The sequence below is a fragment of the Amphiprion ocellaris genome, chromosome 7, assembly GCF_022539595.1.
Source record: "Amphiprion ocellaris isolate individual 3 ecotype Okinawa chromosome 7, ASM2253959v1, whole genome shotgun sequence".
In the NCBI taxonomy this organism is placed as follows: domain Eukaryota; kingdom Metazoa; phylum Chordata; class Actinopteri; family Pomacentridae; genus Amphiprion; species Amphiprion ocellaris.
Genome location: NC_072772.1, coordinates 15,068,750 through 15,084,236, shown reverse-complemented (window position 1 = coordinate 15,084,236; position 15,487 = coordinate 15,068,750). Strand labels below are relative to the sequence as shown.

General features: G+C 40.0%; 1 protein-coding gene across 2 annotated transcripts in view; it reads left to right on the top strand.

The window, feature by feature from the left end:
* Positions 1-107: 107 nt before the first annotated feature.
* Positions 108-15,487, top strand: part of st3gal4 (ST3 beta-galactoside alpha-2,3-sialyltransferase 4) — a 28,315-nt gene continuing 12,935 nt past the window's right edge. The window contains exons 1-8 of one of the 2 annotated variants that reach the window (XM_035948609.2): positions 108-536; positions 7,097-7,164; positions 8,694-8,759; positions 10,707-10,788; positions 11,096-11,185; positions 12,482-12,579; positions 12,957-13,020; positions 13,424-13,519. In XM_035948609.2, the coding sequence (XP_035804502.1) occupies positions 8,738-8,759; positions 10,707-10,788; positions 11,096-11,185; positions 12,482-12,579; positions 12,957-13,020; positions 13,424-13,519 (452 nt within the window). In that variant the 5' untranslated portion in view covers positions 108-536; positions 7,097-7,164; positions 8,694-8,737. The remainder of the gene's footprint in view (positions 537-7,096; positions 7,165-8,693; positions 8,760-10,706; positions 10,789-11,095; positions 11,186-12,481; positions 12,580-12,956; positions 13,021-13,423; positions 13,520-15,487) is intronic. The other variant, XM_055012365.1, reaches the window with a different exon arrangement.

The following is a 15,487-nucleotide window of genomic DNA, read 5'->3' as shown; positions in this document are numbered from 1 at the left end:
TCCAGATGTTCTTCCCTCTGGGATAAAAGTCCAGTTTGGGGCGGATTGACACGGCCGCAGGACAAATATTCACCACGAGCCATGAAGTTTCGACTTGTCCCTTTTTTTTCTTTCTTTCTTTCTTTTTTTTTTTTGTTGCACTCCTGGAATTTGGAACTCTCCTCTCCAGCGACCCAGTGCGCGCAGCGACGTGCGCATGCGTCCCTGCGCCAGAGAGGAAAGGGAACGCGCTGTAACAGAGAGAAAGCGTTCCTGTAAACCGCTATCTGCATGCGAGAGCCCATGCCCAGTGAGACCGACAGTAAACCGCCACCATGTGATTTGCGTGGACGTTTCGTACATTGTTCAGAGCGATGAGCTTTGATGCCGTCATCACATCACTGCTTCTGCCCGTGTGTGCGCGCCGCGGACAGATTTCTCGTTTTTCCCACGCAGCGAATGTCACCAAAAGCAACGTGAACTTGGTTGCAACATCACTTTACAGTACAACAAGGTCGCCCCACGGGATAAACCTCATCTGTTCGGGCAGGCTGCTGGTAAGTAAGCCTCGTTTTCGAGCACGCATGAAGTGTCCGCTGCGTGTTAGTGAGTTTTGTACGCTTGTTGGGACGCATAAAACAACAGTGATCCGATCTGTGTAACTGGCCTCATTGGATCACAAGATGTCACATTTCATTTGGCTGCTGGGCTCTTTGATTTGTGCGTGCGTGTCAGTGGTTTTTGTTGGTGTCCTGTGGTTAGATGGGCAGGACATGGCATGGCATAGACAAGGAGGGGATTTTGTGCAGCGTGATGACTTGAATTAGTGCATTTTTTTTCAACCCCAGACAGTTATGTGCCCAGTGATCAGTGACATTAAGTTGAAGCAGAAAATAAGTTACAGTCTGGCAGTGTGCCACCAGACTCCTGGTGTAAATGGAATATCTCAGCAGCTCAATCAGGCCCTGATAGACTGGGGAGCTCAGAAGCTCAGGAGCTGCCTTGGCATTGTTAAATTAAGTTACTCTTTTCATCTGGAAATGGGATTGAACTGGTGCTTTTGATGTCCGTGCTGATTATGGCTGCAAATTTTGACGTTGCATTTAAAATTGTACACTTCAGCTATGTTTTTCAACAGCAGAGTTGCAACAGAGTTTTTAATGTTCCATTTAATGATGATTTCTAATATTTTTGGGTGGCAACTCTGAGGAAATTAGTTGGCTGATCCTGTCTTCTCTCTGCAGCAGTGCCTCTGCTGCGAAGCACTTGTCCTTGAATAAGTCCACTGCAGGCTGGCTGAGGAAAGAAAAAACACAACTAATGGCTGTGCTGAACACATCAATATGCTGGCAATTTCAATCAAACTGGTTTCTGTAGGTATTAAGGTGATGAACCACTTCTGTGTAGCAGCAGCAGCAGACTGAACAATATACCCACCAAGAATAGATGCTCATTTAAGAGCTCTTAACCTGAAGATCCTTGTTCCTGTCTGGCTCTGTGCCACTGATCTTCACAGCTGGATCAGGACATCGTTTTTCACACCATAAAAGACAATATAGCAGACGTTTAACCTTTTTGTTGGAGGTGTGGCGGAATGTAAGAAGTCTCAGAAATAAGGTTTGATCTGGGACGTTTGCTGTCATTGCATGAGGCACATTAAACTGACTGTGTTCAAACCGCATAGAAGTGGGGACTGAAGTTGTGTCAGAAGGTTTATTATACAGCGGTTTGGGATTAGTGAGAATTATATGGATTACTGATCCACTGGCACCACTACATTTCCTTGTTGAATTTTTTCCTGTCTTCGTTTTTGTGTGGGCTCTTCGTTATAATAGTGTGTCGCGATGAATAGGAACTCCACGAGGACATAACCTGTCTTCAGGTTATCAGGCGGTGTAGCAGAGGCTACGTTAAAGAGATTTTTATTTGTTTATTTATTTTCCACCACAGATGTTGGATTTAATGGGGCTTAGAGATATTTAGCACATGGCAACTTGTAGCAAATCAGCTGAAACGCATGATATGCACCTTTTTGCAGGAGTGACTCATTCCTGCTTGAATCAATTAGTCTGGCTTGAACAACATGATGAATACACATCCGCCCTCGAAACCTCCATATCAGACAAATGCGATCATGCTCTGACTGTGCCACTCCGGTCATTGTAGTGAAAGCCCACTGGTGTCCGTGAGCCATAGAGGGGGTTTACGCAGATTTTTCAAAACAAATTATTGTCAGTGAATTAGGCCAATTTATCTCCATGACAGGACAGAGTATTTGTGTAGCCCGAATGTAACTGGGCTAAAGTAGACAGCTGGCTTGTGGTCATCTGCAAATTTGAATGGGAATATGCACAAAGTGACAGAAGCAACTAACCCTAGCGCCCTGTTTTGTAGGAGAGTCCTTTCTAAAACAACTGTATTGTAAAAGTTTAGAATGTACTCACTTACTGCATATTCCTAAATAAATCTGCCTAATTTGTTTATGTAAACAAGAGAGGTGGTGGCGATCGGGGCTGTCAGAAGCAGTGAAGCCGTTTACATCAAATTCTGGCTTCTGGTTCCCCAAATGGACCATTACAGCCACTAATATATGGAAGAATGGTTATTCTAATAAGAAGTAGCAGGTGTTCACAATAAAGAAGGAATTTTAGTCTTTTTTTGGGGGGGGTTCACTTTTATTTTCATTTTTGTCTCACTGCAGAACACTCAGATTAGACCTCCCAGATTTTCCTCCCCAAACACAGCACACCATCTCATGGTCAGCACTATAAACAAATGAGGCTTTTTCCTACACCTCAAACCTCGTCAAGCAGCCTTCCACAAGGAAATCTGGCCACTGTTTTCTTTATGCATTTCAATACTCACTGTTATACAGGTTCTGTATTGTAGTCTGCACATTATCTCATGCGATACGTATATTTTTGTCAGCGAGTTGGTAACCATGTCCTCAATGAAATGTATATTCCTTTTATCATGTATTTACAGCTGAGAGCAGCTATCAGCCTTTTTACTGCACCAGCTGTTACTGTGATCAGATGCTTTCTTACTTGTTCTTCCCATGCAATTGTGACACACTACCTTGGTTTACTGTCTGAAAAGGCTGCGATGACCAACTTGAAATGGTGAGTTCATGCCAAAGCTGCGACTTAGGCAAACTTTCTCTTCCACGTAGCTAATAAAGACCACATTGATTTCCAAAGAAGTGAGTAGGACTAATTACTGAGTCACCAGTCTGTGTGTATGCCAGGAAGTGCTACACACACAGACACACAATACTACATGGTTATTTTTATAACTATACAACTGCACTGTTTGCAGTGCCAAGATGATAACATAGAAATCTTTACTTGAATCTTCATTCTGTCTTTTCATCTCAAGACCCATAGCTTATTTAATTTTAACATTCATTTTAGCATGACGCCCTGTTGCCATCATTAAGAACTTGAATCAGACCATGAATCATATGCTGCTGGCTAAAAAAAGCTGTATGAAGATTTGATTTGATAGCATGAGCTGAGATGTAACCTTAATGAACTTGCTGTGAAACAAGGGTTTCCTTATATTGCAAGGCAATTGTATTTGCCTATAATGAGAAATAGAAGAAATAGATAACAAAACAGATACTATTACTCCAAATATTGTAAGATTCCAACCGTTGCTGATGACATTTTAACTATTCAGACTGTTTGTTCATTACCATTCACTACTTGAACCCTTTGTCCAAACTATTGAAATAAATACTGAAAATAATAATAATGACTTTTTTTTATATATATAGCATCCTTAAGAACAGTGTTGACAGTTAAAACATGCAGCAGAGAAAATCAAACAAGATATAGGAAACAAATCAGAGCAGTCAATTAAAATAAATAGTAAAAATGATAATAAATTAAATTCATAATTAGCTAGATTAGCGATCATAAAAAAACAAAGGAACTAGGCAGTTTAAAAAATGAAAGAATAAGATTGAAGGTTAACGTTAGAAATTAAAAATCAAAAAAGTTAGAGAATTAAAGAATTAGAGAGATGACATCACACCAAAGAACCAGACAGCTAAAAGTAAAATAAAACAAATGAGGACATGTAAAATAGACAGGATACAATACAAAATAGAACACTAAAACTAAATAAAGCTAAAAGTAAACCTCACATCAAAGCAACGACCAGAAGGGTCCACCTGAGGATCTAAGACTGTGACAAGGCTCATATGTGGTCAACACATCATAAATGTAGCTTTGGGTAAGACCCTGGCGAACTTGAAACCAACCATTTATCTTTGCTACTTCAACCACTTATCCATTAAATTTGGCTAACTACTTCAACGATTTATTTAGCTAATTATTTCAACCATTAGCAAATGACATTTTGCTTTTTGAAGTGCTAATTCTTTACTTTTAGGTCACTACATGAACAATTTATCCAAGTTACTTAAGCAGTTATCCATTAAAGTTAGCTATTTCACTTATTTAATCGTTAATTTTAGCTACTTTAACCATTGATTTAGGTAGCTAATTCAAAAATGTGCAGACTTTTTGAGCTATTTATTATTTTTCACGTACTCCTTCATTTGTTTGATTCAGCCATATATAAATTAGTCTGCATTTAGACTGCTTGCTTACTTCCACAAAGCCGAACTATAAAATTACACCATAGGGAACCACTGTCCATGAACAGTGCATGTTTATGAGTATCTGGAAGAGAGGCTTGCATATTGAGTAAAAGCAAAAACAGTCAAGTGGTTTGGTCCACTTGTGTCTGTATGTGGAACTGTTGAGAGATGCAGCCTGAATTCATGATAAAATCTTTCACTATTGAAGCAGTCTGCAATCTGGGAGTGTGGAAGTCGACAAAGAACATCAGGATATCGAGAACAAACCACATCCTAGAACCTAAATTGTCCTCACCATGACTGCCACAAAAACCCAGCAGGTCTCATCTACTGTACATTCCACACACTGTAGCTCCCTGAAGGCACATTTCCCCATGCAGATGCTTTCAGGAAGGAAAAAGAGGTTCATTAAAGCCTGCAATTTCTTTGAAAGCCTTTCTCTGTAAATGGGGAAAAAAAATGTTACAAATGGGCACCAGATTTAGTGCTTCTGACTGGATTAAGTTCTAGGATTATGTGTTTTAGAGGTGATTTTCTATTGTGAGCAGAAAGCACATGTGATATTCTTTGCCAGTGTGTCTGTGGTTCAGAGATATCAGCCGGTAGGTGGAGAAGGCTTTCAGAGGAAAGGTCATTTTGACTCATCATTTGTCCGAGCTGACCGTGTTGCAAGGACTTTAGCCATTCACAATCGACCCAGTAAATCTGTGTGGCCTTGTGTCCTGTGTTCAGAGATGATTGATGGCACAGTGACATCATGGTGGTGTCTGTGTGTTTGTGTGAAGACATGTTCTCACAGCAACCCAAAATAAACACATGACACAAACATCATACATTCATTTGTAGGAAATATTGATTAGTGCTGATGAACAGTGATTTTTGTGTATATTTTTACTCAAAATCAGACTATAATACCTTGAAAAACCACATATACCTTCAAAGTATGTCAACATAAATATTTGTCTCGAGTAACTGCCATAATGATTGACGTTAGCTGAAGTCTCCATTAATGCTAAGTACCTACAGCATTGGCCTTCTCAGCTCTCACCTTCCTTGGGAATTTGGGAGGAAGCAGCTTTAACCAGTACATCACTGACAACAAATTTCCCATGGAGTGCCTTTACCGGAATTACTTCCACTGCGTTGTTTCGTGGTAGCTGCCTGACTCATCTTTAATCACTACAGTGTGTTGCTGAGCTCTTTTAGTGGTCTGTCTACATTTCTTTCGTGATCCACGGTTAGACTCGCGGCGATGCTTTGAGAACATCTGTGGTGGCACATCTGACGGGACTAAACCGTACTCTGCCTCTGCTCTGTTGGTCTGTAACAACTTCCGGACTTTTTGTCATGTCAGTCATCCATCCAGTCTGACCCCCCTCCTTCCTTCCATCCCTCTATTCCCACAAACTGTATCTCAGCTATTGTGCTGCTCTGCTCTTGTGTTGCCTGCGGTGTTTGTTGAGGAGAACTTGTGCTTTTTTGTGCTTTATGGTCCTGGGAACTGCAGTATGCCAGCTGTTGTAACTGCTTCATCTTCAAGAGGCGGAAAAGAGCACGCTGGGGGTGATATAGTAATTTAAAATGGATGCTGATGGGTTACATGTTGGGCTGCATGTGATTATTTTCATTAGTATATACATTACCGTTCAAAAGTTTGGGGTCACTTAGAAATGTCCTTATTTTTGAAAGAAAAGCAGTTCTTTTCAATGAAGATAACATTAAATGAATCAGAAATACAGTCTAGACATTGTTAATGTGGTAAATGACTATTCTAGCTGGAAATGGCTGATTTTTAATGGAATATCTACATAGGGGTACAGAGGAACATTTCCAGCAACCATCACTCCTGTGTTCTAATGCTACATTGTGTTAGCTAATCGTGTTGAAAGGCTAATTGATGATTAGAAAATCTTTGTGCAATTATGTTAGCACATGAATAAAAGTGTGAGTTTTCATGGAAAACATGGAACGGTCTGGGTGACCCCAAACCTTTGAACGGCAGTGTATTTTGAGTTACTTTTGTGGTTTCTTAGACTTCTTAGACTTGTTCTGTCCATAAAATCTGCCTGAAATGGAAAATGCATCACCCACGTACAATCACATTGTTCACACCCCAAATATATTCAAAGAGCAGAGAAAAGCAGCACATCACTATATCTCAGAAGCTGGAAAAACAGCTTATGTGTGTCACTGTTGTTTATTAAATACAATATATTCCATAAGACGAAAGCGGAAAGAAGGGCGACTGACATCTGAAGCTTCATCTAAAGATAGCGTACAGTATGTGCATTTTAATGGGGTGTATATCATTAATGATGTGGCTCCGCTGCATCCCAGAACCTAGTTCCATTACCCAATGAACCACCATCCAATGCAGTTTTACATTATGTCTCTCATTAGGTGCAGAGACAAGTGACAAACGAGGAGAATAACATGTTAACTGTGCCGATATTCTACAGCTGCTTTAGTATGTCTGATTTATTTTGGTTTGTTTGTTTTTTACTACAGGGAGAAGCCTGCACCCATTATATCTGAACCACTGGGGATCCAATCTTTTGAAATGAAAGAGGGAAAAGGTGAGATGATGTGAGATGAGTATTTAGCCATGTGATAATGATAAAGTGTGTTAGGGGAATCTGTACTAATTGGATCTGCTAATTTGTAACAGCAGCATTTTAAGAAATTGTAAAATGATTAGCTGCAACGTATGATTATTTTAATAATCATAGTTTTTTTTATTAAATCAAAGATGTGTTGAATTGGGAGTCTGTAAAATGTGAAAATGGCCATTAATAAGTGTGACGTGTTTGGACTGTTTGTTTGGTCTGACCAACAGCTCAAAACCCAAAGTTATTCAGCTGAGAACAGCAGCATATCCTCACATCTAAGGCTGGGACTAGAAGATGTTTTGACATTGTGTTTGGAGCAATTACTAGACTGCCTGTCAGTTGAAGAATGGGTTAATGAACACACTGAACACAACTAAGGCCTCACAGCTCAGCACAACACTGAATCCAGATACCACGTGGACCCTGTGCAGCACAACAGAGGCAAGGAAGAGAAATCATCCTTCTTGTTTCATACAAGAAAAAAAAGATTCATTTGAAGTTTGCTCCTGTCCGCATTCTTCTGTGTTTTCGTCATTTCCTAAACAATAACTTCGGAAACAAACACAGCTCGGCCTCATATCCTGTTCAGGATGAAAACACACCCACTCCATGATAACTCCAAGAAGCTACACCCTGATTCAGGAGGAAGCAGTGTCATACCGCATTTTATGTTGTGAAATGACTATTTAGTTTTACAGGCAGGGGCTGCACTGTCCATATTTCTGCAGAGTAAAATGTGCACAACATCCCTGTGGTGGTGTTAATCGATCATGTGGTTTCACTGTCTCCAAGTCTGGACGAGCATGAGTTACTAATAGATTTACAGCGGTATCGCATTACTGTTCTTGCAATGTAGCAAGTGCACGGACACATTTCTGAAAATTGACATTCAGCTGTGCACTCCTTCAGTTTACTATTGATTTTGAGTGATGTGTTGGTTCCAAAGCAGTGTCAGGCATACTTAGTGCAACCCTTTTTGAAGGCCTCTGCTTGTCACGAACAGGAGAGATGTGGATAAGATGCATTGTGCAATAAATAGTCAGATGTGTGTAGAGTTAAATGCCGTTTAAGCTGATCTAAGCCATAATCTGAACTCTGTAAAGCATGAACCAGGCGCACGGTGCTGAAGCTGATGCAGTATATCCTTCAGTCCAGGGAGCAGTCTGTGTATCAGTGCAACATGATCCTCTTAAACTGATCGGCCTTCATCTGCTGCCCTCCTCTCTCTCAGCTTCTATCTGTATTCCTGTATTGCTCTATACTCTCTGTCTCTTCTGGTTTTAACTTAATTGCTTCTGTTCCAATGAGATTCCAAATTCACTCTTCAGCCTCATCAGCAAGCCTTTTCAATTCAACGTATTTGCATCTGTGTGTGTGAGGGTAGCTGAGGAGCATTTCATTTGCTAGTTGTTCTAGTTTCGGATCATCTTTTCAGAAGCAGAGGATGCTATTTATAGAGCCGTTTTTAAGGAGGTGTTTCTCCTTTCTGTGCCCAGGATGAGGTCTGTGTGGACATGAGAGGACCAAGGAACATGTGAAGATGTCCCAGAAGGCAACTAAAAGTAAGCTTTTTGCTGTGAAAACAAAACATGTGAGATGATTACGGATGCCAAATACACTTTTTCTTTTCAAAACTTAATAATTGTATCAATTACATCAAAACAAGTGTGTTTTCTATTAGGTTATACCACAGAATGATGTCAGTATTAACCTTGAGATCACAGTTTAACATACTCCAGACTCCATCCAAAATGTTTGCATGTGCAACCATTTTTTGAAGTAAAATTTCACATTATTGCATTCATGCCAGTGCATGTGGTCCTTAGGCTGGCAAGGGTAGTAACCACATTAGCCAATGTGGTTTAAAGTAGTACTTTCTGTTCTTCACTGATTCACTCAGTTTCTCCCAACCAGCCTGACGTGAGAAACGGCATTTAGCCGTTTTAGGGTTCCAAAGATGAAGCGGTTTAGGGCCGATTGTTTTACAAAAACAAAATGAGCAGAGATAGGAGGAGGCTGGTGGAGAGGAAGATTCAAGGAGAGGTCCCAGCCCTGACACAGCTGAGGATGAGAGTGCAGGTGCAGGCGGGGAGATATCGCCAAGGCCAGAGAAGAAGAAGAAAAAGTGTGCTGTTTAAGTCTGAAAATGTGAAGTTGCTTGTAGTCAGAGGAGAGTAGTTGCTGAATAAAGGGAAAGTTCAACTCTGTCTCTAACATAGGGAAAAAAAGAGGAACTCAAACTGACAAAAAAAAAAAAAAAAGACTGGTGACGTAGAACGGGTTGATTGTAAAGCCATCCAGTGCATAGTTTATAGGAGGAATATCAGGCAACCTCCAGGGAAAGACTGCTGACAAAATTTCTGTATTTTCCTAATAAAATATTTTGCGAATACAAGACTCGATAAACTTTCAGTCATCAGCATGCAAGACTGGTTAGTACCATCCTGTACTGAGTCTGGAGCCCTGCCACTGTAGAATGGAAAGCATGTCAACGATGTCAGTGAGCTTTAAGGTGCAGATAGATGGATTCTGTTCACTTTGGACTGAGTCAGACTTCCTGTATTCCACTGTTTCCAGTGTCTGTACAAAGCTGCAACTTTATATTAAACGGGCGAATGCATGTGGCATTAATCTTCTTATCTAATCCTCAAAAAGAAAATGAAAGATTTACTCCCCCAGTACTTAAACTGTCCTTTTAGATGTCTATTGGTTTTAATGCTTCATGGCTTAGTATAGATGTACTGGTTGAGGAGGAGTTCATAACTTCTCATTACTAGATTATGTATTATAAGCTTTGATTTGAAATCACAGAGTTGCCATACAGATCTGCCAAAAGTTCAATAGTATACCAGGACCGTAAACATGTTATTGCACAGTATGGAAAAAGAAGAGAGCATGAGTACAGCAGTCTTACACAGCAGGATAATTTAATGATGATATGCTTAAACTTCCTGGCTTTTGGCAACTCAGCAGGGCTTTTCCAAAACTCATTCAGTTGCTCGCTTTTGGTCAAAATTAAATCAGGCTCCCAGCACGAATGGTTACAGTGCACATTAACTCTAAATTCTAATTTGCTTCAATTCTAATCATGTAAGTTTTTCTTAAGTCTTCAGGTGGTATTTACACAGTTTCAAATTCAAATGATTTTCCTTAATTTGTGAGTTTCACTCTTTGTTCTCAAATTGAGACCATTTCTGATGGACAGTTTCCTGTAAACCCGTGCGTTTGTCTCTAAATAGCAAGTGGCACTTGCAGAAATGCTGTTAATATTCATTTCAGTATCATTTTTCAGTACCCACACTGTTACAGGCTGCACACCTGCTTCAAATGGGATGGCAGAAGGTTTTGTTTTTTTGATTCAAAGCTGCCTATTACTTTTTGTCATTTGGTTAGTCAGTGTACATGAAGCTTAAGAAAACTTGAAGCATCACTCGTAAAGTGAAGCCAGGATGTGCATCATGTAAAAACGACGATCCTGATTTTTAATTCTTGTGTTCACCGTCCTGCAGCATGGTGCCTTAGGCTTCTCCCAGTTCTCCTCTTCTTCATCTCCTTCGTCACATACTACTGTTCCAATGGCATACTGCAGAGGTAATTACACAAACACAGACGTTCAGTCTTTCCTGATTGCTCTGATATTGAGGTCACACAATCACAGAAATGCCCGTTTCTGGTAAAGACGTAATCCCCTGAGGTCTGTGCAATGCTGAGTCATTGAAAGTCAGTAAGACAACCCACATTCTGATCATCAAGTGGTCTGAGCTGCTGGTCAACGGAGGCCCTCACACATGCCCATTCTTGCACATTTTGAGTATTCTGGAACCAGTTCCTGGCACGTTGCAGTTTTATAGACTCAGCAGTAGTTTCATGCCAGTTGTGGTAATTGTCTGTCTTTCAGCTATGGAGGCACCAGCAAGTCTCTGAACAGTAGCAAGTCGCTGTGTGGCGGCTGGCTAACCCAGAAGAAGTGGGAGAGCCTTAACTTTAAGTGAGTAATGGCATGTCTGTGTGAAGGGAGTGGGTAGCTTATTAAAGGAGGATGTTGTGCCAGTATTTTTATATGAAATAAGGTGCCAGTTTCCTTGAAAATGGACAGCTCTTTACCAGTCATGAAGAAAAAGCATATTTTAGTGAGAAGAAACAGAACTTATTATTAAAAAAAAGACTTTCCATCTAAATAATGATTATTGTAAGTTTCAGTCACACAAGTGGAATGTCTTAAATGACCGAGAGGGAGAGTTGATATAAAAAACATTGTTTGCTCGGAATGTGCTCTTGATAAAGTTTTTTTGGGAGTAGACAATGGCCTGTTTTGTTATGTAGTCATTGTTCCACATCCCCAAGCCCCCTCTCATTTGTTTTTCCAATGTTCTATTATCAGCTTATTCAGCTGTATATTTACTGATCTTTTTGTGAACTCTGTTCTGTTACAAAATAGTGATATGGTCTCTATCTGGGGTTTGTCTCAACCTTGTCAAAGTTCACTGTTAGACCTGCCACTGCCTGCCCTTTGACCTTTAAAACCGTTAAAACCCATAATCCTTGTCTTTACCCCTTTAAAAGAGCATAATTTGTAGTAAGTTGCAAGTCCGTGCTTGTATTTTCACATCAGTCATTACAGTCACAAGGAGACCTTCCAGGCAATCACAATGACATTTCTCTAATTAGACCCCTCCCCAAGGATTTATCCTGATCTCCCGCGGAGTGCTAGCTGGCACAGGAGTGTAATAAATGTCTGAGAGACTCACTGTCAAAGACAGTAGGTCATAAACAGCTGGAGTCTGAAGCCAGCGAACACAGGAAAGTAACTGTTTCACATATTACAACCTGCCACATTTGTCTCCCTCCACAGGCTCTGTGAATGTTATTGTTTTCCTTCCCCTCTCCTCAGCAGAGAAGTGCCAGCAGAGGCTTTTAATGAGGGAAATTGCTATTGAATGACATAATGTAAATGGCTGATTTTCTTATAATGAGTCTGGTTTACCTGCTTAATGGATACCAGAACATTTGGTAAAGTAAAGGCATCAGTCAAGCATATAAAGCAATTTTTCATGTGTTAGCATGAACGCTGTGCTGTTTGGCAGCACAGATGGTATTGTCTATTGTGTGCTTGGATGGTTATTTTAGCCAAAAAACTCCAAATGGTTTTCTTCATCCTTGCTGTCTTGATTCCTACCCCGGCTCTTCCAGCCGCAAAGCCTCCTGTAATACATCTCATCTATACAGTGAAACCCTGTACAGTGCGGTTTCATGTGTAATTCCTGCTCTGACACTTTTCATGCAGCATTAGCAGACGGACGCAGCTCTTTCTGAAACTGGAGGATTTCTTCTGGCGGGAGCATCTGTCCAAGCTGGCATTACCTTATGGCATTAAGGGCAGTGGTATGTTGATGTCGCTCTGAACATTATCCTCTCCTCTTTCTGTTAAGTTTACTAATTTAATACTGGTTGATTGATGACTGGGATTATGGACACTTATCGCCACATCTTTGCACACTTCCACTAAATTCAATTAAATCGAAAAATGAAATAAAAATAGCTTTTCTACTATCCTGCGTCTGAGTTTTGGATTATACTTTCAGTTCAGATCAGTGATGCTTTCATGTCATTAAAGTGCTTTGATAAGAAGATCACAGGCTTCACTCTATCTGTTGTCATTAGATTTGTGTCACTCAGATTTTAAACTCTTAATACAACCGAAACATTCTCTGTTCTCTGCATTCAAAGTATTCACTCAGTCTTACTTTTTTCCTTCCCAGAGCTGCTGCTATTGAAAGTTCTCGCTGTAACTGCAAATTATCAGGTGCCAGCCAACATTGAAAAGTAAGTGTGAACATGCTTTTGCCAACTTGGCAAATAATACTAAAGCTCAACATTGCATTTTTGCAACCAAGATTTATATTTCATTGCATTTTTTGTTAAAATTTATATCAGTGCACTGATGTAAGTCCATATTGCAGGACAGACATAACTGTCAAATGTCAAGTGAAGTGCAACAAGAAACATTTCTCACACAGAGAGATTGGTCAAAGAGACATTCTGGCCCTATACTGTAGCTATTCCTATTCCTTGTACAGTCAAAACACCACCCTTAGGTGCAGTTCCTCCGTTAATGACGAGTTGTAGGTTATGTTTCTGGAGAGACATTTCATCTCTAATTATGCAAAACACAAGTGTGTCACATTTCAACAGTGTGTGTTTATGTATGTGGTGTTTTTCTCCACAGCCTTGAATGCAGAACCTGTGTAGTCATCGGCAACGGCTTTGCCATTAAAAACAGCTCCCTGGGAAGCATCATCAACAAATATGACGTGGTCATACGGTAAGCCATGGTGACACCACACAAAAGTTCTCATTACTGATTGTTAATGTTATTTTAACATAGAGTAAGAAGGATAAAATTGGGGTTAATGTAAAAAAACAAACAAACAACCAAACAAAAAACTCGGCATCTTTCTGATTTTAGTCCAAATTATGCATTTGTTAAATGGTGACTGTGCCACTTTTTTCATATTTTGCAAACTGTGACATTCAAAGTAATAATAATAATAATATACAAAGCAATATTTAAAACCCAAACCTCCTCATATTCACCTTCATGTTTCAAGGCAGCTAGGATTTGGAAAATACTAACAGATCCCTGTTAGATGACCTTAAAAGGGGAGAGCAGTGATTTGTCCACCAACCACTGAAAGTAGGCTATAAATTTACTTGGGTGTAGTCTAATGATGGACAGTATCCAACCCTGCACCATCAGACTCTGACATAGAGCCGTACTCTGAGCAATTAGCCGAGTTTTGGGTCAAATCAAGTTCTTTAATGGAGAAAAGAAAGCGTTTAGTTTACTCAGGGACAAAGGCACTTTGCAAATCTGACTTTACAGCCTTGGAATGAACACATGCATTCTGTTTTTATAAGCCTCTTTCAAACAGCCAGAATTTGGCCTGGCCACAATGCATTTTTCTCCCCTCACCAGCCCTCCTCCCCCTCCCTCACATCTCTCCTTCTCTTCTCAGAAGTTAATGGTTTCCTGGCCAAGTAGAGTAAGGTTATTGACATTCAGAATTCAGTGCATGCCTGAGAGTTTGACGTCATCTGGCCAGGTTCTGTCATAGAAACACAGCTAGGCTTTTTTTTCTCAAAGATATTTTTATTGAGTTTTTCCACAAATATATGGTACGGATATAAAATAATGACAGGAAGTTTGTAAAATACACAGTTAACTCAAGACAAGAAAGATAATCCTGTCCATACACAGTAGGGAGAGAGTAAAAACACAACACAGAACAAAAAACAAAAACAAAAAACAAAAAACCTTATCTAACCCACCCAACCCACCCATCATTTCCAAGCGAGACTTTTACATAAAATAATCAACAGGACAAGTAGATCAATTGTACTTAATTCCTGGAAGAGTTTTTAGCAGAACCCAACTCTATTGCCACCCATGTAGGGCAGTCAGATCGATTATGAAAATATGACCAAAAAGTAAGACAGCGGATATTGGCTGCCCAATAATAAAAACGAAAATTAGGCAGCACCATACCCCCTTCTCCTCTAGGCTTCTGGAGATGGACCTTATTTAGCCGAGGGCGCTTGCCCTTCCATATATAAGATGATATAACAGAATCTAATGTATCAAAGCATGATTTAGGAATGAAGGTCGGTATTGATTGAAAAATGTACAAAAATTTGGGGAGAATATTCATTTTGATGGAATTAATTCGGCCAACCAAGGATGTAGAAAGGGGTGACCACTGTGTCAGGTACTGTTTTGTGTGGTTTAGCAGAGTGAGAAAGTCTTCTTTGAAAAGGCGCTTGTGCTTTTTCGTGACTGTAATACCAAGGTAAGTGAATTTGTTTTCCACAATCTTAAAAGGGAAGTTGGAATAGTCTGATGCCGGCTTTGAGTCCTCTCAGCTGGTTAGCTAATAATTTCCCCGATTTTTCAGCATGGATATAAAACAAACTCTTACTTCTCAAAAGTTGGCGTTCAATGTGATGAGTTGAGGCCAAATCAAATTTAGTTTGAAGCTCCACTCGCATTTTAGACAAGTCTGGGTTTTTAACTTGAGCATATTGTTTGTCTATTTCCTTAATTTGGTTGGCTAATTCTAATTGTTCTTTGTGGGCGTTTTGTTTCATATTTACAGTGTAGGAAATAATTTGCCCCCAAGGTACGCCTTAAGAGCATCCCAGACTACTAGACTAAAGCGCCGGTGTTTTTTAATTTGAGGAAGGTCAGGTAGCGCCAGAGATATTGCAACAGGAGCATGATCTGATATCACTA